The sequence below is a fragment of the Protopterus annectens genome, chromosome 14.part0 (assembly GCF_019279795.1).
Source record: "Protopterus annectens isolate FY-2018-M chromosome 14.part0, PAN1.0, whole genome shotgun sequence".
NCBI classification, from domain to species: Eukaryota; Metazoa; Chordata; order Ceratodontiformes; family Protopteridae; genus Protopterus; species Protopterus annectens.
In genome coordinates, this window is record NC_056748.1 from 43,962,605 (window position 1) to 43,988,929 (window position 26,325).

Below are 26,325 nucleotides of genomic sequence, written 5' to 3' on the forward strand. Positions count from 1 at the left end.
ATTTTAATGATACTGCCTTCAGGCATGTGCACTTCTCATTTTGCAGGCACCACTGTTTGATGTTCACTACAGTATGTTTTATGCTGAAACAAATAAAAGTAGGAAGATTTCTACAGATTGTGCATAAGGCTTTAGAAGGAATTTGTTCGGCTGACTTAGAAAGAGACAATGACATAAGGACAATTCATAAACATGAATTGCGCTAATGTTTGACCACATACAGGATGTGAATGGCTGGCTGTCAGCTTTCTGCTTTGGTATACGTATTGCCCTACCATTAGTTTAAAGCACACATGGGGTATTTCAGTACTATGTGCACTACAGATTACTACCATGGATCACAGGAATACTGGGATTCACATAATGCACTTGATGGGAATAATATAACATTTCCATTAAATGTCTAGGCCATGATTCATTATGAACTGCAGCGCATCTAAGCTGTGTGGTGCTTTGCTATCATGGCAAAGGCTGGCTCATGAAAGTTTCATCCTTTGTTGCCATGACTGCAGAATATGTGTCATTAGCAACATATGGTAATGCAGGGATTCATTATGGCATGTTGTCCTCTCTGATGAGACATCAACCATGTCACTGCTTTAGTACTCTAGTTGTGGCAGCGTGCTTCTCTGCACTGCATTTCACACCTGCAGTTCCTTGTTATATTTGTGATCTCTTCCAAGTATTGCCAATTTACTCATTGAATTGCATTAAGCTGAGTAACACATCACTGTTAAGTAGTAATTAGGTGGCACATTATGTTTTTTGAAGTTTTTGGTCTACAGTTGGATGCCCATAAACCCCTGTGATTCACACACTTGTGAATCATGGACTCTGCTGTGGAGATCCCATTACATACCAGCTGCACGCCTGCACTTCTCATAGGTACGTGGTTGGGAAACATTGTTACTCCACTGCATGCATGGGATTTGGTATTTTGTATATCTCAAGCACCAGCTCCATGTTATTGTGAGTGATGACAATAAACACTACCCATCAGAGTTTCTTTGTATATTTTAACCTATATAATTTCAGTTTTCCATCTGAAGTTTTAATTTCTAACACCTGCAATGACCTCCTTTGACCACCCTGTGTCATTCACTCATTCACTTCATCTTTTTTTTGTTATGTGCCTAAACCCCTCCACCTGCCCCCTGCCATAGGTTAACTTCCACTACTGCTTGCCTCAAAAGGTGCGTGTGCATTTCCACACATGACTACCCAGTGGCATGTGGAACATGGCTTGAACAGTTATGAAGATCAGGATCCTCTCAGTGGCCCAACAGTGAGAAAGTTGGAAATTATCACTCCTCTGCCCCCTCCCCTATGCCAAGGGCAGAAGTACCAGAGATATAAATTAAACCCAGGTCATTAGTGCAAATGTTAAGGCTTTATCCATCCTTGCCATTTGTAGCTGGCCATCAGACATGCTTTGTTTATTCATGCCATTCCACTGATATATTGATCAAGTGTTCATTGTATTATTCTGTTTTAGTGTAACAATTGACAGTTATTAAATTGTCATCTGTAACACTGACTGACCAAATCACGCAGCACTAACATGGCTAGAACAGCTATTTCATCAACTGCAGCTCTTTAAGTCAAACTTTTTGCAAACAAGAAATAGGGTCTGTCTCTGAACTGCAACTATCTCAGAAGTGATTTATTAATTAATGTTTGGTCAGTTCTGCTTCCTACAAGAAAGGCATTAGAGACCCTAAACTCAAATACACACATAAGCATACACATGCAAAAAAAAAAATGAAACTATTTAGGGACATGGAAGGGGGAGGTAAGCAGGTGAATGTGATACTCATTCAGGATGAAAGGTATATATATATATATATATATATATATATATATATATATATATATATATATATATATATTTATTGACATTTGATTACCGGGAAACTCTGACTGTGTAGAAGCCTATTTTCCGCGAGATCAGGGGAGAAAATCTCCAAATTATTACAAAACATTTTTAGAACAGTAATTTTATACTCTTCAAAATAAAACAAAAACATCTTCAGTTTAAATAACTATAACAAATTAGACATAGTATAAAAACATTGGTTAAGAATCTTTACAAGGTATATGACAACCATTTAATATTTAGAGACATTTTAGACAGTTTGTAGAGGAATTAAAGGTAAGTTAGTCTGTTAGAAATGGGGATTGCAATATGAAGTGAGGGAAAAACAGGCTTATGGTATATTTAGAGAGAAAGTCAAGGAAGAGAATTAGATAGCAGTAAGGACGTAAGTGAAGAAGGGAGAGTAAGGAGGTATAAGGAATGAACAGGTGCTTGTTCACATTTAGGGATATATAGTTTATCCTGGTTTTGAGCAAGAACAGAGACAGAGTTTAGTTAGGAAGTCTTTCTGAATGGTTTTGAAAGATGTGAGGTGGGGTATAGACCAGGCCTTAACAACCTTGTAGGATTACAGATAATGCCCAGCAGATTTGGTTACTGCGTCATGATGACCGACTGGGAACATAGTTGCATAGAATGTTTTTTAGTGCTGGACAGGCAGACGTATGCTGGATAATTTTATAGGTGGTAAGAAGCCGTGCATATGTTAATTGATGTGGCAGTTCTAACCAATTTAGGCTTTTCAGTGATATACAGTGGTGGATTCTGAAAGGAGTATGTGCTGCAAATTTAGTGACTTTGTTATAGCATTGTTCAAGTTTTAATTTTTGTGAAGCCTGGAGGTAAGTAAGGATGGGAGCTTCACAAAGGAGAGCGGGGAGGAGATAAGTAGTGGCAAGTGTAGTTTTAGTTGTATTGGTGATGGTGGAAAAGTTTTAGCTCTGTAAAGCATCCCTAGTTTTTGCTGAGTTTTTTTATGCAATTTTGTATATGCAGGCGGAATGTAAGATTATCATCCGCTGTCACTCCTAACAGTTTGGTATGAGAAGTGACTTCAATGGTTGTATTATCAAGAGAGAGGATTTTAAATTTAGTTTTTTCATGAGAGGGTTCCGAGGAAAAAAAGTAGTAGTTTCATCTTTTTTTGGGCTGAACATGAGTTGTGAGTTACAAAGCCATGTTTCAGAGGTTATTAAAGCTTCCTGAGTAATATTTTGGAGGTGTACAAAGTTATGCAAAGGAGAGTGTAATCATCTGCATATTGTATTAAGGTGGCCTGTTGTGTGGATGTACAGAGGGTGTTAATGAAAATGTTAGAGAAGGGCACCAAGGATAGAGCTTTGGGGTGCACTGGTGGTAACTGGGTGGCAGGGAGAGAGAGTGTGGAGTGAAATTTTACTGACTGATACCTATCAGACAGCTAGCTTTTGAACCACAGAAGGGTGGGCAGAGAGAAACCTAGTTAGGACATTTGAAGTAGAAGTTTGATGTGGCAAACTGTATCGAAGGCTTTAGACAAGTCTAGAAATAGGGAGGAGACTAGTTTGCCATTACCTCCAGCTTTACTGACAGTATCTACGTAGGATAAAAGAACAGTGCTAGTACTGTGGGAAGGACAGAAGCGACACTGTGTAGGGCATAGAAGTTATTCCTGCAGGAGATAGTCTGGCAATTGTTTTTGAATGCATTTTTCAAGTATTTTAGCGAGGGGAGATACGATTGCTATAGGTCTAAAGTTATTAATGTCTGTTGAATTTCCTCCTTTGTGAAGAGGGATAATGTTTGACTTGTTCCAGAGAGAGGGAACATGGGATTCCTGGATTGGCTTATTTATAAAGACTGAGACAGGATAGGCAATGCTATTGGCTGCTGTTATTCGGTACTCAGTTTGGAGGTCATCAGCTGAAGAAGAGCATGGTTTAAGTTCGTTTTAGAGTAGTTTTATATAGGATATGGGCACAGGTTTGAAGGTGAAAGTAGATGTGGTGATATGTGACTGATGGGCAGGTTTGGGACTAGATGTTGAGGAATCCCTGGTTAAAGATGCTATACTATCTATAGAATAAGAGATTAACTGTATTGCAGTTTTGAGTGGTGAGTTATTGGGAGAGGGGTTTAGGTTGAATTTTGGCTGGGATATAAGATTTTTTTAATGGATGTCCAAAAATGTTTATGGTTGTGTTTAGTATTATACTGAAAGTTATTATAGTAATGTTTTTTGTCTTCATTTATTTGCTTTTTAGTACAATTGCTAAGAATTCTGAAGTTTTCAAGATATTGCGGTGTTTTATATTTTGCATTAGCATTCTACTCATTCTGGATAAACAAATTGCATTATTTGTTTTCACTCTCTTCTTTCTAGGAGGTGCAAATCTATTTAGGATATTTAGAAAATTTGTATTGAATTCAATTACAGCATCATCTAAGGGTGGATTTTTAGGAAGTTCCAGTTAGTAGATGATAGTGTAGTAATGAACATTTCTGGGTTAAACCTGTAAAGGTTGCATGTTGCTTTATAAAAATGCTGTTGAACTGGATGTATGAGATGTCTGGTTGTATAGACTGGGAGATGATCGCTGAGAGAGTCTGACATTGTACCTGTGGTGGATTATTTGCTATGATCTAATACTAGGATCCAGTCTAATAGGGAATTTGATGTCTTGCTATAATGTGTGGGGCTATTAATTAGTTGTTTGAAACCATACAAGTTCATGCCAGATGTAGGGGAATTAGGCTTTATGTCCAACCAATTGACATTCACATCACCTAGTAGCATTTTTTTCTTGTGGAAATGTTAAGGCTATCCAATGTAGGATATATTCTGGTATAGCTGTATTGTCGCCAGGAGGGATATAAAGGACAGTGATACATATTTGTTTATAATTGATTATTTTGAGGAAATCAATAATAAGCTATGCTGAACTGAATTTTGGTGTTGATCTGCTGTAAGGGGAGACGTGCTAGGTATTGGGAAGTATTACAGCAATACCACTACCTTTCCTCTTTATTCGGTCATTACAGATGATATTATAGCTAGGAAGTATAACTTCGGAGTTGTTTCTGTTGGGTTTAAGCCAAGTTTCAGTTATAGCGAGAACTTCAGGCTTATGTTGGGTAATGCAGGCATATAGTTCAGCAGTTTTATTTCTTATATTTGTAACATTTATTGCAATAAAAATCAGATCACCAGGATTGGGGGTTGGCTGTTGTTGGCTTGCAGAAGTGTGTGGGAGAGAATTATCTTTGTATTCATTGTGATAGGTGGGTTCAGGATTAGGGTGTATATCTCATCCTAGAAGGATTTTAGTATAATGGGGAATTATGCATACTTGCTTTTTGGAGAGGATTCTTGCACTTAATTTTGTTTTGGTTTGAGTCGAGGTGCAGTTAATCAGTCTATATTTGGAATAAAGGTGAAGGGCAATATTAAATAAGTTTGGAGTGATATGTAGAGAGTGTAAAGAGGAAGTATGGATAGGTGGTTGGGACACAGTTGAAGAGATATTGAGAGATACTGTTGAGTCATGGTAGGATGAAAGACGGCTCAGCAGGAAAAGAAGAACAGAAGATAAGCTGAAGAGGAGCATAACTAAGTACAGGAATCTGTGTTTTATACATGTCAGGCAGTGGGGACGTAGCAATGAAGAAGGAAACAAGAACTTACAGGGCAGTAGGAGATTCAGGGATGCTGGATTCTGAAAACTGCTAGAACATAGTCAAGGAGAGAAGTATTTTCTATAAAAGAAGATAGGTTATCCCAGTGTCTTATCTGGAAAGTAAGGAATAGAAGGGTATTAAAGACATGACTATAACAATTTAGTCAAAATAAGAATACAGGTGTCTTTGTTAACAGGCAGAGTGGGATATTGCTGAGTGCACAGGTGAGTGAGAGGTTGAGTAACTGTCAGTCAGGTAGACTGACATGTTACACTAGTCACTTCTGGAGTAGAAGGGCATAAGCAGAGAACTGCAGTCATTGACAGGATGGGTGAGGAAGTAGTCAGGTGACTAATCAGTAGTAATGTGCATTGTGGAATGGGGGTCCTTCGGCTGACAAGATGAGGAGGCTACAATGATCACTGGTACGTGGGATGGGAAGGGTGAGGTCCCTTCTCTGTTATCATGTGGTATGTTGGGGTGAGGTGCAGGGGGAGTACTGATCATCATCGGGACAGGAAGGAATGGAGTTGGTAACCTGCAATGCTAGTCTGTGTATGGAGCCATGCACACTGTTAATATGGAGGCCAGATATCTGTTGGCAGGTGATCTGTGTGCAGGTTTTTTTTAGGAGTGTGACTACAGACTCTCTGCCAACAAGAGCCCTGTTTAAGAAATGAATGACAAATTCCATCACATAAATACTCTGTGCAAGCAACTGTCCTTTTCAAGAATTGTGCAAATCCTCTTGTCACTTACACTGGGTACTTTGCAATGCATACCCTTAGTGTATTGGCACTAAGATGTGCAGATGCAGGAGTGAGGGGTCTTTTAACATTCTCCATCGTACCCCTTGCACCTAGTGCAGAAATGAAGTAAGGTGCTTACATCAGGCATAAAAGACTCATAATCCCAGCCACTTGTGAAATATTAATAAATATTGCTATACAGTTTCAGATAGAAAAGTAAAAAATGAATAAAAGTAAGGATGTTATAATAAAGACTTTTGCATCATTATATTCTTAATTTAAATACTTGTTTCGGTCCCATTCCATTCCAATCTTCCAGTTCCTCATTTCCTAATACACTTCTTCTTTCTCCTTTTCCTGAAAGCTTAAGCCTGATAGCTAGGAAGTGCAGTCTGTATGATTAGGAGAGTTTCTGATTTGCCTTATTCCTAACCCCCTCATGACTAGCAAACACAGGACTTGTGATGAACCAAAAAGAAGTCCACATGCCAATGTTATTCAGCTAGGCGGTGGGACAGTGGAGCCCTCCCAAGGTGGCAGCCTGAATTCTGGAATGTCTCCTTGATCGAGCATTTAGATGTAAAGTGTTGTAGCTGAGAAGACAGGGAGTGTTTAAAAAAGAGGGCAACGCAGTAGCACAAAGTCTAAGGTAGGAAAAATGGAAGAGAAATATGAGCCTATTATTCAGAAACTGGATGTCATTATGGCTGACCTGGGGACAGTGCAAGTTACTGTGAGATTTGTAAAGTTGGACATGGAGAGATTAAGAGAAAGAGAGAGAGATACAGAGAACTGGGAGTTAGGAGCCCAAAATCATCAAGTGAAGGTACTTGTCGATAAGCAGAGAAGATCAATTAGAATTAAAAAAAAACAGCATAAAGTGTATGACACAGAGAACATCTTCTGCAGGGACAATATTTGCATTACTGGCATGTAAGGAGGAGAAATATTCAAATTTATGAAGGACTGGGTTATAGTCTTAGTTGGAGAGAGTAGCAGTCTGGACTCAGTAAATGACAAAAAAACACAGGGTAGGAAAGATGGTTGGAAACCTGTATCACAAAGGTAGACTCATCTGGGATAAATATCTTAGCCATTTAACAAGAGAATTTGTCAATATTTGAGCATCAACAAAGAGTGAGTGGCCCCAGCTTTGTGGCATATAAAACAAGCAGGGATGGTGGAGTTATTTGTGTATTGTCATGTATTAAATGTAAAATGGCAAGCTAGGGCTTATTTTGCTACACTTGGAAGGAAAGACCTTTTAAAAACAGGTTTTCTGGGGCAAAATGTGCAGGAGAATGTATAGAAGAAAATGTGGCCAGCAATTAACAGAAACCAGAAATCAACAACTAACCCAACTGTAATGTAAGTAATGAATATTGTGAAGGTGATAAACAAGTGGAAATGGCATCTTTAGAAAAGGGAAGGAGCAAATTTCATAGAAATAAATGGAATTTGTGGGAACAAAACATGCAGAATAATGTTTAGGAGAAGGAATGACGTTTAGGGAAAGCCATGACTTGAGCAACTTATGTAATATCAGAATAAATGATAATTGTTAAGAGGAAATCATGTATGTATAATGCATGAAAATAAAAAAAAGTTTGCTATGGTTTGTTTTCTGTTCTGTTATTGTATGTTTTCCACTGCCATTGTCTACAATGTAAGAATAGGTGTTAAAAAAGAAAGAAACGAGAAGTGAAAGAAGGAAGAGGTGAAAGAAACAAGGTGAAAGAAATGAGGTGAAAGAAACGAGGTGAAAGAAACAAGGTGAAACAAACAAGAGGTGAAGAAACAAGGTGAAAGAAACAAGAGGTGAAGAAACAAGATGAAAGAAATGAGGTGAAAGAAACGAGGTGAAACAAACAAGAGGTGAAGAAACAAGGTGAACGAAACAAGAGGTGAAAGAAGGAAGAGGAGGAAGGAGGTTTGTGGCAGCTGTGTGGGAGAATATGATGCAGGTATAATGTCAAAGAATGCAGCAAGGAAGGGGTTACCCCTAAAGTTCTCTATGGTCAAGGGAAGAGTGGGGGTAGCAGAGCTGAGTGGGAGGGGATGATGAGGAAGTGGTACATACAGAGGAGAGTGACAAGAAGGCAGTGGAGGGTTGAAGGACAGGTTGGCTATGTCAAAGGAAGATGGATGATGGCACTTGTCTGATCACCAGACAAGTAAGGAAAAATGAGTCAGATGCAGATCTTGTGAGCTGAGCTAGTTACCCCAGCAGCTTTAATGCATGTGTATGGGAGAGGGGGGATTATTGATCTAGGATGCTTAGCCGGTGTGACTTCTTATGTTTTACTTTATTTGTGAGCATGTTTTGGCAGTGGAGAATTGAGAGGTGGGAGCACAGATGGATGTTGAAGACTTTGACCACAAGAGGGACAGAAATGGTACTGTGAAACAGTGTACATCCCTAGTCTGTTACAGAGGTTACAGGAAGAAAGGGATCATGCTTCAAGGGTGTTCACCAGTCTGGAAGGCACTCCTTCCATAAAAGGTGGCAATCAGCACTGCAAGTTGAAGGAGGCAAGTCTTTTATTCTTATATTTGTAGACTGAGAACTGATGTTTGTACTTCGTAGACATAGGCCTAAGCTTGACCAAAGGGTGGACTTATGAAATGTGTACAGATGGATAATGGGTATTAATTATTTATTCAAATATAAGGTTTGTTTGACTTTTCAGGCAGTGTTCCTAAGTTAATGTAGGCAAATAAAATGTATAGTTAATTATTTCCAAACCAAATGGTGTTTGCTTCTAACTTGTGGATACATTTTCTATTCTTTATTACTGATAAAAGAGGGGTTCCTATCAGTTCATCGAAACTTCAGCAGTTTGAACACCATATGTTCCCAGGGAAGAATTTGGTTGGCTGTTTCTGCGACTTTGCTATTTTCAGCACTTTGGTGGAAAGTTACGGGTCGGGTTCAGGTAAGTGTGTGATTGTGCAGACGTTAGGGTTAGGGCACGAGTTAGGTGAGTTAGGGTTGGGGTGTGGGTGAGGTGGGTGTGCGATAGTGACAGACTTTAGGGTTAGGGTAGGATAGGTGAGTTAGGGTTAGGGCGCGGGTCAGGTGAGTGTGTGATAGTGACGGACCTTAGGGTTTGGGTTAAGGTAAGTGGATAGATAGTAGTGTATGTACAGTTTAGAGTAGGGTTAGATATAGGATTTTAAGTGTATGTGTGTGGATTGTTGTTTTTTTGGTGTGTTTGTGTTGTGTGTGTGTTTCTTAGAACAGCGATTTTTTTCCCATGGGAAAATAAATCGTTGGTATAAGCCTTCGATGGTTTTGCACTTCGAGGTTAGAAGTTCGAACATATGGTGTTCGAACTTCTGCCATTTCATCGAAGTGATATAGACCCTAAAAGTGAGATGAGAGTATGGTATATGAGTTTAAATATGAGTAATACAGCTTGGAACCTATTGAATAATGTTAATAGCATTTAAGCTGCCATGGAAAAAGTGGAGGGAGAGCTGATGTATAAATGTGTTGATATGTTTAAAGATAAATTTTGACACTGTTCAAGGGTGAAGAAACTCACAGTCTGGGAGTGTGCTATGGAGAGTTTGACAAGTTAAATGAATGTGGGTCTGATTTTTAGCATATATTAGACAGGGGCTGCCACATATTCTTGGGTATTTATATATACTTGTTATATGCTGGTCTGTAGCTTCCAGTATTGAAGGCGTATCCCTCAACTGTCCAGATTTATGTTGTGTGTCCAGATCTTTACCTTATATTTTTGGTCTGGTCCACATAAAATCTCTGTTTTTTTTCTGGCAAAGCCTTGGGGAATAAATTCACTAAATAATTATAAACATTTGAGTTTCAGCCTTTATATCCTTCAGAAAAATGTATGCTAACACAAAACCTGTTATTCTAGCAACTAAGTTTATAAGAGCAATATTTAAAATCTGTCCCTGATTTTGAGTCTTTGTCCCCCCATTATTTTTGGCTTTGTCCAGATTTCTTTCATTAAAAGGATGAGATGTATGATTGGAGGGATTAAGAAGAGGTGCACTAATGGGCTCAGGGAGGGTTCATATGGAATTAATTTGTCATATAAGTATGGATGGAGGTAAAGGGAAATGGAAAGTAAAGGTACTCAAAGGAGGTAGAAACTAAAGGCTATAAGTTGTTAGCTGTATGAGTTGTATGGACGGTAATAAGTTTGTTAAGTAGATGAGACAACTGTCAGAGATGGATGAAATAGAAATTCAGGGGGAGGGGACCCAGAACAGGTCTTAGTGCAAATGGTTTTAAGGGGGAGAGGACTGATGAGTAGGTGGCATTGAAACACAGAGATATGGAAAAGTGAAGAACAAGGAAAGTAGCTGCAGAATATGGTGTGAAAGCCAGTGGCACACAACAAGATGGAAGAGGATAAGGTAGATATAAAGTGAGATAGTCCCAAACCTGCTTGTGGGGCTGATATTATGAGATTAAGAGGAACAGTAGAATGGGGATGATAAAGGGGATTTTTGTAAGGGAACAGAGGGCATTGAACAATGGAGGAGAGACAGAGGTGAGGGTCGGCATTCAACACCTAATGGAAGAACTGCAGCATTTGGGGCAAACCAAGATGGAGGCAGAGATTAAGAGGAGGAGAGCGGTTAGAATAAAAATACTGGAAGTGGAGGTTAAGCTCCAGGCTTAAGCTTAAGGTTAAGATCAGAAAAGGCTGGCTTGGATAGCAGGGTTGAAATCAAAGGAAGCTAGACATTTAACTAGTAATTAGAAAATAAGGGAAATTGTAGAAAGGTTTCCATGGCATTGTCCAGGATGACAGAGACGTTGGGACATTTGTAGAATGGTAATAGCTGATCTTAGGAAAAGAGGGCCAGACTTGATTAAATAGTGAAACAGGGGCACAGGGAGAGTAACAGTGGTGTGACCATATGAAGAAATGGAAAGTGGGCAGACCAGATGGTTTCCCCATATATTTCTATAAATGGATTGGATTAGGAACTGGGGGGGGGTTCCAGTTGTTTAGCAGTGTAGATAGAGTGGAAAAGTGCTGGTATCAATGGGACAGGTGGGATGTTAGTGCTGTATAACAGGAAGGAGAGCAGGATGTTCTGGGAACTACAAACCCGTGTGGAATCAATGGGACAGGTGGGATGTTAGTGCTGTATAACAGGAAGGAGAGCAGGATGTTCTGGGGAACTACAAACCCGTGTTTCTGGGCAATAGTGGCCCTTGGAGCAAGTTAGATAGGACTCTACATAAAACAGTGGGAGCTTTAATAGATGAGTCATCATCATATGACCGGAGATTGTCAATGAAGTTTATAGGATGCAAGGAGAGAAAGAGGGGAATGGTAGGGCATAATGTCAACACACATCCAAAAAGTTTTCTGTTCATTTATGTGGGATTCCATGTTTGGACCCTCCAGGAGGTAGTGGAGGATATAGCTGTGTTTGTGCTGACAGTTAATAAGGACCCAGGAGTTTGGATCCGGATTGATGGGGGTATCTCTGAGGTAGTCAGGTTTGAGGAGGAAGTGAGGCAAGGCTTCCCCATTTCTCAAATTATTTATGTTGGAAACAAAGAAGTCCATGCAAAGATTAAGGGAACTTATAGCTGGATGGGGGAAGAATGGATAACACTGCAGTGTGAATTTAATTGTCGATGATTGTGTGCTGTTATTAGAGGAAGAAGAGCGAATGTTGCTGCTGGTGTTTGTGGAATTTAAGCAGTCTGGTAGACAGATGGGACTTGTAATATAATTTGCAAAACAAAAAAAACACTGGTGATTGTGACTGGATAGGGAGTAATGGACCTGGTGAGTCTCCCATGGTCACAGGGAGAAGTAAGTCTATTGCTCAAAATATTGAATTCTCTTTTGCCAACTTAAGAGACTGAATTCTCTTAATATTGGCTGTTTTGTGTGCGAGATCACAGTACAGTGGGGAATGGTACATTGTCCTTTCCCCACTGTTGTACTGTTTTAGAACTGATATATATATATATATATATATATATATATATAATTAGCAAGGGGTCAGGTGGGGGTCAAGCCCCCCCACAAAAATATTTTTGAAGTTATTTTTTATTTATTGTTTTCAATCTTTTAGATAGATCTTTTTTATTATGTCATTTTACTATTCAACATTTCATTAGGTAAAATATTTAGGGGTAAGGGTCTGTGCAATAGTAGAGGAAATCAGTAGAAAAAATGGGGGGAGTTGAAAGATAAAATAGGATGGCTATTGGATAAATGGATCAATAGGATAGCCACACCGTTGGGAAAGACAGAAGTTGGAAGAATAGCAAGTCATCCTGTGGTTTTGTATTTGCTGATGCATGTTCCTATTTCACTTAATGCTAAGTGACTTGAAGGTAAATAAAGGCCGAATACGATTGCTGTAATTGGAGAAGGAAGAAAGAGGATAAAGATATGCTTAAAGCATGCCGGAGAGTTGGAGGATGGGGAAGCCCTGATTTCAAGAGGTATGCTTCTATGGCTAATGTAGTCTGACAGTCAAGACATGTGGAAAACAATAGTGTACGGAGGAAAGTATAGTAGGATAGTATGGCAACCTTCTGATAAGTACAGTCTTTTATTTATACAAATAGATGAAGCGCTTTTCGTTCAATGAAATAATTTGAACTTCTTCAGATAAGTATACAACTGTTGAATTAGTTTAAATAACCATGATGTCAGATCAGCTGATCATAGCTGATAACGAATTAAAAGGGCTATACAAAATTAGCATGTTTAAACATGTGATACTTTAAATATAAATAACTTGTAATAAAAAGCAAAAAGTATCAAAATTAATAAACCCTTTAGGCTTTAAAGATTCACAGCACCTTAAATAAAGCGGCATAGCTAAATAAATATCGTTGTACATGGCCTTATAGATGCAAACAGTTAGATGAAAAATTAGATAAAAACGTAGCAAGCATAATGACAACACAGAGGTAGAAACAATATTTCTGATTTCAATTGATCCTATTATAATATAACTATTATATAAATATATAAATAAATATATTATGTAAATATGAATTAAATGATGCAACTTAATATACTATAGTTTAAATATTTAAAAATATATATAAAATTTTATAAAATTTAAAGTATAATTAAAACCTTAATAGAATATAGGAGCAGAAGTTAACTTTCATGTCCAATTTTGTATAGCCCTTTTAATTCGTGATCAGCTATGATCAGCTGATCTGACATCATGGTTATTTAAACTAATTCAACAGTTGTATACTTATCTGAAGAAGTTCAAATTATTTCATTGAACGAAAAGCGCTTCATCTATTTGTATAAATAAAAGACTGTACTTATCAGAAGGTTGCCACGTTTTCGTTTATGGAGTTTAACATGTTTTCGTTTTTGAGATAGTAGGATAGTATATAAGAGAGCAGTAGTTACAGGCTATGCAGTGTGGTAGCTAGGGCCATGCTCAGGCCACTTTTTTGGTGGTTAATAAGAATATGGGGAATGAGGTGATAACGGGGGGGGGTAGGAGTGAGGGTATGAAATAAGTTAAAGGACCATCATGGAAAGATATTTAGATGAATTTGTTGAAATGAGAGGAAAATGGAGGTAAATATATTTTGGATCAACAGGAGGTAAGACAGGTGGGTGATTACACTGCTTTTGAAAGGTTACAAGAGGAGTCTGGAATTTAAATAGGATATTAGGTGTATCATTTTATAATGACCAGACTGAGGAGCATACCTCTTAAATGTCCCTGATTCTGTAGAGTGTTCCGGATTTTGCCACGTTTTTGCCTTACCTCACTTAAAAATGATAGTCTAATAAATTACTGTGGATTACATACAGCCAGTCAGTATTACCATGCAAGAAAATTTCATATTTCTGATTGTATAGAAAATGCATCTTGTACAAAAGTACAAAAAACCTTTTGTGTTGTTAACTTTTTATAGGAATTGTAGTAATGCTTAAAAAATGGCCCTGATTTTGAGCCTTTGTTCCACCCCCCCACCCTGTATTTTTGGATTCGTCCAGAAGTTGTGAACAAAGAAGTTGAGACGTAAGTTGAGAAGGAATGTAGGAGAAACAAGAAAGCAGATGTCGCAAATGGTTTAATTAGGAAAGTCTGTAACAAAATCAAGAAAGCCCACATAGATATGATGTACAGGGACACAGGAAAAGAGAAAAAAAGAGTGTTATGAGGACGTTAGGGTAAATGGGAAGGGGGGTGAGATATGGGGCTAGAGATGAAGTGGGGCTGTAAGCCTAGGTGGTTGAATGCCTAAGGCTAGGTGACAGATTCCCATCTTAGATTAATCCACAGATGACATAGAGCCACAGAAAGCTTGTAAAAGGATAACCAGTGGGATATGGCTGAGTGTTGGAGATACGGGGATACAAACAAAGATAATTTGCACATGCAGTTATCCTGCCCAATTATACAGGAAGCACAGGCTCCAGTGAGGGCCATTTGGAAGGGGATTTATAGGAAAGAGGCAGATGGTAACCATCTTCTCTTTGTCTTTTTGGGGTGGAGACAGAGAGAAGTATGCATGGAAGTTGTTGCTCATAGTATGATGGAGATCATGGGAAAGATCCATTACCATCTATTACCATATTCTTGCTAGCTACAGGTCCCCACCATGAACTTATAAACCCATACATCATATCTGAAGTTAATTGAATAGCTCACCATCCAGCCCAATACTCATAGGTGATTTTATCTACCCCTCCATTAACTGGGGGGGTGTACATGACTGCTAACATGCAGGCCCAAAGATTTTTTGACTTTGTAAACTCAAATGCCCTGGAGCAGCTAGTCTGCACAACTGCTAGGGGAACAGATATCCTAGATACGGTACTCACAAATATAGGTGAGCACTACAACCCCCCTCCCCAAGTGTGATGTCCTCACTGGTAAGATCAGATCACAAAGCAGTCTCCCTTGAAATAAAGGTAAAACTTGAGCCCCCCTCCTAATCCCCAAAACTTTAAGAACTTTTTGAAGGCAAACTACCTTATATTAAGTGATGGCATAACTAGTTTCCAATCTTGCCCAAACCCAGAAAACACAGAAGCCTCTGCAGAGGTGTACACAAAAGCCCTCCATGATCATATACAGAAAGGGCAGTACCAGACCAGAATAAACCCAGGTCAAATCACAAAAACAAGCCACCCTGGCAGACACCTTGTATTAATAGGTTGTACTACAAAAGAAAGCAGGTCCTGTCAGGAAGTAAGAGGGAATGTGCACAACAGAGAAAAAAGTCCCTCATTAGTCTAAAGAAGTAAATCAGGGAACTAGTCAAGTCTCTGAAACCAGATTTTGAGGTAAAAATAGCCTCCAAAGCTAAGGATAACCATAAGACATTTTTCAGTTATGTCCGCAATCCTAAAGGGCAACACCCAACAATGTGTTGAATTAGTTGTAGATGGCATCACCTCTAATCAGCCAGAAGACATAGCAAATCTGCTGGCTAATAAATTCAGCTCAGATTTTCACTCCCCCGTCACCATCAGTTCTCATCAAAAAAATACCTTCCACCACTCCTCTGCCAATCATCATCAAGGAACAGGTATCCACTGCGCTGCCTAAAGCTAAAAACACTGCATCAGTGGGGCCTGATGATATACCAGGTTGCCTCTTAAACAACTTGAATCAGGACTTATCAGGCCCATTAGTATCCCTGTTTACAACAGCCTCCAGACTGGCCATGTTCCAGTAGAGTGGAGGACAGCAACAGTCATCCCTCTGCATAAAGGGGAACCATCAAGTGACCTGACTAATTACAGACCCATAAGTTTGACTAGTCCTATATGTAATATTATATGCATGGAAAGAAGGATCATGGTGCTGATAAGTGATGTCATAAGAAACCTCCAAACACTGGGCCTGACCCAATTCAGCTTTGTGAAGGGCAGGTCATGCCTACTAAATCTGGAGGACTTCTTTGAGAAAGTCACTAGGGCTATGGATGAGAGTAAAACAGTGTATTTCACCTTTGTTGACCTGGCCAAGGCATTTGACACAGTTTCCTATTCAGGTATTATAAATAAACTCACAAACTGGGCATAAATCCCTGTATCACCAGGTGGCTAGGTAATTGGCTCACGGACAGGACATGTGATTAAAGTCAGTGAATCCAGATCCAGCAAGAGGCTGTTACTAATGGTGTGCCATATGGCTCACTGCTGGGACCACTCCTGTTCGGAATATACTTCTCTGAAGTTAAGACTAATGTGGAAGGCCTGTGCATGACAAAGTTTGCTGATGACTGCAAGATGGGGAACAATCATTGAATCCCCCCAATGATGCAGACATCCTTCAGGAGGGTCTAAATCAGACAAATGATTGATGCCAGAGCCAAGACCTAAAAGCACATGCAAAATGCATTATCATACCCTTTGGGAAGTCAAATACCCCTGCAGATTACAACACTGGTAGCACACCCCTAACAGTAGAATCAGAGGTGACAGATCTAGGTACACAGTAGATGGTAGCCTGAACTTTGACCGCCATGTGTCCACAGTGGAAGTTCTTCTATGTGGCACAGCTTATAGGTAAAGGTATGGTATCCAGACACAAGGAATTTATAATCCTGCTGTACTCAGCCTTCACTAGACCAATAATCAAGTACAATGCACTGTCTGGAATATTCTTCACTAGTTGTTTACAACATGCCCTATGCAGATACACTAAAAGCCCTAGCCCTTTACTCTGTTTCATACTGAGTATTAAGGATTGACCTGTGCCTAAGCTACAAGGCACTCACAAATCCAACCCTGATGAAGCTGCTACACATCTGCAAGACAAACAGTGTGAAGGTCACCCGATAGTCAGTGGCTCAAACAAATCATGCTGTAGAAACAGATCTGTAATCTGAGATTTCATTATGCCAAACACCCACCCAGGTTGGGTGGTTGGCACACTGGTTAAGGTGTTTACCTTACAGACACAAGTAGCAGGGTTTGATTCTCACATGAGGTAAATGGCTAGGCTTAAAATGGCCCACAAGGGCAGTTAGCCTGGTACTAATCTATGAACCTATGAACCTTTGGAGCAGACTTCCTGTTCATGTTAAACAGAGTCTTTCCCTGTCTCTTTTCAAATGTAATTTGGACCAATGGATGGGGAAATCACAAATTCACACGTGGGGTACCACCTATTTCACTTATGAACAGGAGCAATCTGTGAAATACTCAAGACATAGGCACAAACCTATGCCATCCTGTTGTCCCTAGGGGTCTTATATTCGGTAAAATCAGGTTATATTGGCTAGGCTTGCCATATATTAGGTGAAATGGGGTTATATTAGTTAGGCTTGTAAGGGAAATTAAGCTGTTAACCTAGTAATTACCTATGAACCTATGGATGATGACGGAATTTGCAAAAGAATGGAAAGTGAAAGAGTCAGGAAACGCTACAAAGGTCAAGACTATAGTCACGGATTAGGACAATGGCAGATGGAGCAACAGAATGTGACTGCGAAAATTAAGAGGAAGGTAGCAGACAAGTACCAGAGCTAGTGGAGGAAGAGGAACAACTGTAAAAGTTAATGTAAAAATAGAATGATATGTGTACAGGTCAGTGATTTGTATACAACATAAATGGAAAATTATGGTGTTAATCTATGTTTCTGTGTTGGAACACACATTGTGAAGTGAATAAAAATTATTTAGAAATAAAAACAATGTTGGCTGGAGATTCATTGCATTTCTTGGCACACTGATACTCCCCAATTTTCTGGGTGTATGGAGCTAAATTCCTGGACTCTCTCCCAGATGGCACTCCTGTGTCAGACGTTTACCAACCGGATGAGTAAGCTCGCATCTGTCAATCACATGCATCCCTCCTTGGTCAACTCCTCTAACACCCAGATCAATTACTCAAAATTGTTCATTTTATGACTATCCTGCAAAAAGAATGTAAACCTCATGCTTTTACACAGCTCTGCTCCTTGAAGAGCATTTTCTGACAACAGTATGCTTACCAATTCTGCAGGTAAAGCAGAGTGAGAGTGGACACCGAGCACACGTTGAAGGAAATTCTCACTGCATTTCTGTCCAACCCATATGTAGAAAACCTTTAGGTACATAAAAAGACATAACTGAGTGTTGCTGATTTATGAAATTTGAGGTATCATAATTTATATAGTTTCTAACAAATCATAGCATAGCAACATACTCAAACATTACAAAATTTACTTTACTGTTTTTACTACATTCCTTGACACCTGTCTGACACCATCATGGTGTTTCAGTAAAAAGAAGCATATTAAATTCATACAATTTTGTATACTCCATTAAATTTCCTATAATTCATTTAAAAAATCATACTGGTTATCTCCCGTAGAATTCATTGTCTTACATGATTCCTTTTTTAACCATAAACAAATATATTTAGAAATAGCACAGAAATAGAAGATAAATGTATAAAACCAACCCATAAATTGTGATGCACATACATGGAAAGACATACCATATTAACCTGTGCCATATCATTTCATAATATCATCTACTAATCTACTAACAGGACAAGTAATAAAACAATACATTATTTAACTTTTAAATTATCTTACAACAAAGGTCTCATAACAAGGACAAAATTCTCTGCAGTCACCAAAATATACCCATTGTACAGTGCTGATGAAATGAAAATTATAGACTTTGCTGCTTAAATACATATTGAAACATGTAGCAGTTCAACAGCAGCAGAATAAAGACTCTTCAAGACCCCTCAAAATCATGTATAAAAAAGCTTCATTCCCAAATAAATGATGAATTACAAGTGATGATTTATACTCTCTGAGATATTATCTGAGATATTAAGTATTGGAATGTTTGCAAGCCAAACTACATTATCAGCAAAATCAAAAACTCCAGATAGATTTTGGTTTGCCAAGCACATCAGCAGTAAGTGAAAAACAACCTTTTTTGCACTCTGTAGTCACTCAGAAAGATTACAGTAAGTTTACAAGTATTCTACACTTTGTGATGACCTTCATGAATCCCCATCAGTGTTTAAAACTGCAAAAAAATCGGTAGGAAAACTAAAATTCGGAGGAAGAAGGTTTGAGTTATGCCTGTGTTCTGTTCAGTCAGAAAAGTGTACACTTAGTGTAGGCATTAATGAATCCCAGGGGCTGTTTATATAACAAATAGAACAAAACAAAATAAATTAAGCTCTGCAGTTAGATGGCTTTATCTCTACACTCTCCCCGTTTATTAGACTAACCTCTAGGTTGTAGTGCAAGGAATGAAGCGGCACACTAAAATAAACACTACTCCCTCTCTGCTTCGGTTCTGAGGCAGTCGCTGGTGTCTTTTCCTCATGATCAGTTTTTTTAAGCTACAGTTGGGGCCTACCTTTTTTTTTTTTTCAAAAATATTTATTACGTTTTTTTTATAGATAAAACAGTGAGAACACCAATAAAGACAAATGTCATCAGTGAAAAATGCAAACAATGAGCAGTAAACCATGATGCATACAGTCAAAGACAATACAACTAATAAACTATATACAAAAAGTGCTAATTGACTAAACAACGTAACATAAATCATTGGTCTTAATCAATGTAGTTATTTAAACAAAAGGATAGAGAATTAGAGGCCCTGGCACAGGACACCTGAAAGGTACAAGGAAAGAGTGATGTGTTTATTAACACTAGATCTGTACCATACCCCTAGAGTAAGAATAACAGGTACTAAATATTATTGCAATATGTGGTCAAGTAATATACCCCAGTATTCAAGAAAGTAGGAATGTAATTTTTGGTTATACATTAAAAGCTTGTGAGCTGCTAGGTACTTAATTGCCATTTATTTAAACCCTTTCCAAGAGACTAGGGTTCTGTCTTTTCAATTTAGGATAATATAAAATTTAATTAAATTAAATAAAGTGACTAAGATGCATATTTGTAATTTTGTCAAACCGGGTGGGGGAATATGTAGCACAGTGAATTCCAAAGAGAGGGTAGTTTTCTAATATCCCATTTTTGTAGTCTAATTCTTAGTGAACACCAAAGCTTGTAAGAGCATTTGTAGCTCCAAAAGATGTGAAGGAGATCAGCCTTTTGAAAATCACAGTTGGGACAAAAAGGGGAGATTGTGGGGTTAAAATTGTTTAGTATGGTTGGGGTGAGATGTGCATTATTAAGAATCATTAGTTGTATATAACTGAGGTTTTTTTTAAAAGGGATTGATTTTGAGGCTATTTGGATAGACTGTTTTTTTGGTTGACTTTAATTTTTGGATTTAAGCCAGTCCAGTAGTTTGAGAATAGGACCTCAATTTGTTATCTAAGTGACACAATTACATGTATGAAATCATTTTATTTTTCATTGAGCTTAAGCTGCATAGAGTTTTACTTGTATTTATGGTATTTACATCTAACTTAGGTTCATCTAGGATTTTGGCACACATTTCCCTGAGTTGTCTCAATATAATGGAGTAGCTTTTGGGAAGATTTAATGCAAATCTCATCTCTGAGACAGATTGGTTCCTAAAGGGGTAAATATCCAGTAAACATTTCTCTTTTAAAAGGGGGAAGTTATTTAAGTTGAGCATTAAATTATTAAGTTTAAGGTTTGGGTTGAGGTGTAATGGTTGCAGGGTTTTGAAAGCACTGTATAGTTTCAGTGATTCAACAAGTTTTTGTATGCTGGTTATTTTATTCTTTAAGGATAAGTCTAGCTTGATGCTTTTCAAATTCTCATTGTTAAGGAAAGGAATGGCTTTGGGATTATAGAATATCCTAACAGATGCTTTACAAATTCTCATTGTTAAGGAAATGAAGGGCTTTGGGATTATAGAATATCTTAACATAATTATGGAACAGTTCTATCCAAATCAGAGTCCATGTCTTCTTGCTTGGGTTGTAGTCAGAGAATGCTATTATTCTGTTACAATTCATTATGTCATAGTATAATTTGAAGTCAGGGAGGTTTAATCCACCTTTACTCCTAGGATATATCCGTTTTTGGTAAAACATTCTGACCACTTTAGGGGAATATATGAATTTGGGGATCTACTTCAAAACACTGAATTACTATAACATTGAACCACAAAACATTGAGACCATAATATTGAAAGTTCAGAACACTGAAAAGTTAGAACATCGAAATTACATAACAATGAAAATTTAAATGATTGGGTCTTATATCACTGAAAGTGTTACATGGTTATGGTTTAAAGTGTTAGTTTTGTGGTATCACTTTAAGAAGTTGCAGTATGTAGCAAACAGACATGGCGGATGGTACATTTTGCGGTTTAAGAGAAATTGTCAGGTTGTATAGTAAAAGTTTATCAGATAATGGTTAAGCATTGTTGTGCTCGAGTGATGGATTTATTAGTTTGAAAGAAGTTATGTTAGTGTTGTGGAACGTGATGGGCTAAGTGAGTAGGGGATCAAGTTTTTCTTTTGCCAGTATGTATGCGTTGTCAGAAAAATAGAGGTACATGTTTGAGATATTATTTGTATATTCTGTATGCAGATTGCAATACAGTGGGAAAAGTGAAATTTACCTTGTCTCCACTGTAGTGCAATTTTAGAGTTGGTATATTTAATTTGTATGGGGTGTGTGGGGGGGTGCAGCCCCCCACATGGTGGGGTGCAAGGGGGGCTTGCCCTCCTGCAGAAACGTTGAAACAATTGTGTTTGTTGATTTAGTTATGTTTGAGGTGGAGGGGTATTACTAATGTGTGAATTGTAACATTCAGTGTTATGGGATCCGATGATTTAAATTTGCAGAGTTATGTGGCTTCATTGTTCTAAGTTTTCAGTGTTATGTGTTTTCAACATTATCGTCTCAATATTTTGTGGTTCAACATTATAGTAATTCAATGTTTTGAAGTAGACTCAAATTTGGATAGAGAAGAGTATAACATTTTAAATAATTTGTTATGCACTGTTACATTGGAAGCATTAAAAGTATACAGTAGTCTTGAGAGAATGTTCATCTTAATAATGGCCACTTTTGATAATAATGGGAGTTGAAGTTTATTCCATCTAAGGCAATCTTGTTGAAAGGTTAACTACAACTCTGTGATATTGTTTTGGTAGAACAGCTTTGGGTCTTGCTGAAAAGTGCTCCTAAGGACTTCAGGGTATGTTTTATATTAATTTCAGCTGGCTGGGGGTAAACAAAAAGTTGGTATGATGGGTTAATTAGGAAAATTGAGGATTTCTCTAGGATTAATTTATAGTTGGAAAATTTTGAAAAAGTGTCAATGGAATTTAAGATTTTCTGTAAGTCAGAACTGGATAGTGTAAATTATAGGTTTAAGTCATCTGCGAATGCTGATAGTGCAATCTTAGTATTATAGAGTACAGGTGCATGATGAATTATTTTCTGTGTAATAAGTAAGAATAAGGGTTCAATGTATAGATTAAAAAAAGTATAGGAATAATGTACACCCTTGTCTTGTTCCATTCTTAATATCAGTACATGAACAGGTAGTCTTAGTAATCTGCAATGATGTATGAGCATTCGTGTACAGTCACTTGACAGTTTGGATGAAGCTTAGCGGTAGTCCAAAGTGGGACAAAACCAAGAGGAGGAAGCCTAGGTTGAGTATGTCAAAAGCCTTGGAGGCATCAATTGCAAGGGTAAATATGGCATTGTGACTTTGGAAAGTGTTATCATAGTATCTTGTGTAAGCATATTGTCACAGGTTTGCCTGTATTGCATAAATCCTGACTTGCTGGGTGATACATTGTTTGGGATAATGGGTTTTAATCTATTAGCCATTATTGTGGTAAAGATTTTAATCTCCAGGTTAATCAAGGAGATGGGTCTGTATCTCCATGGATTTTTAGGGTTGGCATTTTCTTTAAGGATATACTTTGTTTTACAGGAATTAGAGTGAACATCTGTAATATTATTATCTTTTATATAGATAAATAAGTATAATAAGATTTTTGAGATTTTCTGACTGAAGGTCTTATAAAATTCCACAGTAAGACCATCTGGCCCCTGGGCTTTGTTGGGTTTGAGATAATTTTTTACCATTATTATTTCTTGCTGGGTAATAGGAGATGAAAGGGAGTGTTGTTGGGTTTGGCTAAGTTTCGGAAAACTCAGTTGATTTAGAAACTGGTCTCTCTCTTGTTCTGATAATAGTGGTGTTTGAGCACCATAAGTTTGAGAATATAGGTTTTTGAAAAGTTGGACTATTTCTTGGTTAGAATAGTATGTTTTTCCTTATCTTGGTTATGATAGTTTTCTCTGGTTTATCAATCTCTCCAAAAGCTTAGAAAGGATTTGCGACCATTCCGAATAACTGGCTAGGGTTTTAATTTCATGAAAAGTTAATTGTTTCGCATTTAGCAAGTATAATACTTTCTGCTTTTGTTTCGGACTCTTGATTAAAGTTTAACTGAAGTTCTGCTGCCAGTTTGTTGATTCTTTTGTAATTGAGTTTTCTTTGGAATTATGTAATATTTTATATTATAGGTTGATTTATTGATGAGAGTCCCTCTTATTTGGGCCTTGGTAGAAGCCCAATATATGACAAAAGGTATTTGAGAGGAAGAGGGCACGTTCAGAAGTTCTTCCAGAAGAACATTCACTTCTCATACAATATCATGTTTTAATAATAGGTTATAAGGTCAAAGTCCAGTTATAGTCCCTATTCCTAAAATTGGCATTAGTGGACCAGTTGATAGTAACTGCAATTTTTGAATGATCAGAAAAAAATCTTGTTTCTGTATGGAAGTCAATGTCCATTAAGAAAAAATCAGTTCTGGATCAAACATTGTGACAGTGGGAGTAGAAAGTGAATTTATCCTTTGGTCTATTTTTATTTTGGAAGTCGTATGGATCAAATAAGTTAAAGTAATTTTTCTGTATTTGTCCTGTCTGACATGGGAACTTGAAAAGTATTCCAATCATCCCCTATAATAAAGTAATGGTTATAGAAAAGGGTTAAGATCTCATAGAGGGACATAAAAATTTCCTGCTGTCTAGAACAGGGGGTGTATAAATTTAATAGCATCGGTTTGTCAAGATGCGGGCATCTGACTATTACATAACACTATCTTCCCTCTGGGTCTATGTCATATTGCAAGATATTATCTTGAAAGGTTTTTTTTATAATGATTGCTACACCCACACTATTGGACTTTTTACCAACTGCAATAATTATTGTAATCCATTTCCCCATGTCATGTGACCAGTGTTCAGGCAGCATAGGTGTCTCTTGTACTAAAATTAGTTTTGCTTTGGATTTAAGAACTAGGTAGAAAAATAGCTTTCTCTTTTTATCCATTTGAATCCCCTTTACATTCCACAAATCAATAACCCACATATTGTGTCATCACATGTAAAAGTTAGGTAAGAATAACCTTAGTTGACTGTATCTTGAATAACCAAAAGTAAGGCACTGAACTCTATTTGATGGCAAATAGCACTTGTCTCTTCCTGCACTAACCCCGTGTCTACTCACACTCCTACTTAGCCCGGAAGAGAAATGTAGAGCAAAAGGGAGAGACATACAAAAAAAGACAGAACAAATCTAGATACAAGTCATCTCCAAAACGCATTCTTTTTAAACCATTTTTTCTAGAATAGAAAAGCAATTTAAGTAAGATAAGTATAACTTACCCAAACACATTTACATCCTTACACTTAGCTCCTATTAACTGTTTAGATAGTAATCACAGGATATAGAGCCGAGATAGAGAGAAAGGGAGAAAAATTTGCAAATCTTGCAATGGAGATTAAATAAACAGGAACACTTTAGCTAGCTAGAAGTCTTAATAAACATAATATTCATGTATTATTAGTAAGTTCAAACTGGCTTCTATGCTTATTTCCAAATGTAAGAACTAGACATCAGTAGGAATAGGCACACATTAAAACTAACAATATCAAAAAAAGTGTAGCCTTTTAGCCTATTGAAATAACAAAGAGATTAATAGGGCATCTTCTTACAACAGAGTAAAACACATTTCTCAGAAATTTCCAAGAAATAGAATGATATAAACAAGTATGAATGAGAATGCAACAGCAACACTTATTTATGCTTTAAATTTTGGTATCACATATTTTTAAGTGTTGTAGAGTTGACTAAATGACATTAGTGTAAAGCCGAAGTCTCAGTTAAAACAAAGTTTCCACTGGTCACATGGAGTTTACCAGTTTTTAGTTTAACCATATGAACTACTATTCATTGATCAATAGTTCCAAGATTTGTGGCAGGGAGAACCTTATTCATTCCTACAAAGTGGACTGTAAGCTTATAAAGCAGTTAAAACGTGCAGTGAAATGATGTACTATAAAGTGAAACCTTTAAATGTCTATGTCATATTCAGATCGTATCTTTGTTTTAAGTTAAATACATAGTCAGAGTAGCGATAACAAAAAAGGTTAGCTCCTCCGATCTTTTATGACAGGATTTCCAGCACTGAAGGCCCCAAGCTGGTAACAAAATTTAAGGTAAGCAAAAAGCTTTGCTATCTCTATATAACTTGTCAGCAAAAGAAACAAATACATTCACCTTAAGTTATTGATAAGATATGGTCAAGAAGCCTCTTCATATTGGCCAGATCTGTAGAAAAAGTTCCTGCACATACACTGGGATACATATGCATCCACAGTTCTTCCCAGGTCACTTTCCTTCCTCCGCTTAGGTCATCAGTTGATGTTTTCCTTTAAGAATAGCTTCCTGAGCAGGTAGTGATGTTCTGACGATCGTCACAGCATAACCTGGCTTGATAAGCACCACCATACACTTAAAAGGTGCTTGTTTCACTTTAAATGGGCAGATGAGCAATGAGGCAGGAAGTCATGTCTGTGGAGGGATAGAGGAAGTGTTGAGGGAAGAGGACCTCCCGTATAAATGAACAAGGACTTAAAATTCTGACTAGAAACTCATACCCTAGAATGATTGGACCCCTTATAGAGGAATGCAAATAAAGGTACCTAATTAACAATTATCTTTTCATTGTTAGCAGTGAGGAAAGGATTAAAAACCAACAACCAAAAAGATGGAGTGGGTCCAGAAAGTCAACACAAACATCAAAAAATGTTCTGGACTTAACCAAAAGGCACAGAATGATGACAGGAAACTCCTGTAGATG

General features: G+C 37.7%; 1 protein-coding gene across 1 annotated transcript in view; it reads right to left on the reverse strand.

Moving 5' to 3' along the window:
• Window positions 1-18,127: 18,127 nt before the first annotated feature.
• LOC122788621 (protein transport protein Sec24A-like) overlaps window positions 18,128-26,325 on the reverse strand; it is a 233,140-nt gene continuing 224,942 nt past the window's right edge. Inside the window, exon 5 of the mRNA XM_044055520.1 lies at window positions 18,128-18,328. Coding sequence (XP_043911455.1) covers window positions 18,128-18,328 — 201 coding nt within the window. The remainder of the gene's footprint in view (window positions 18,329-26,325) is intronic.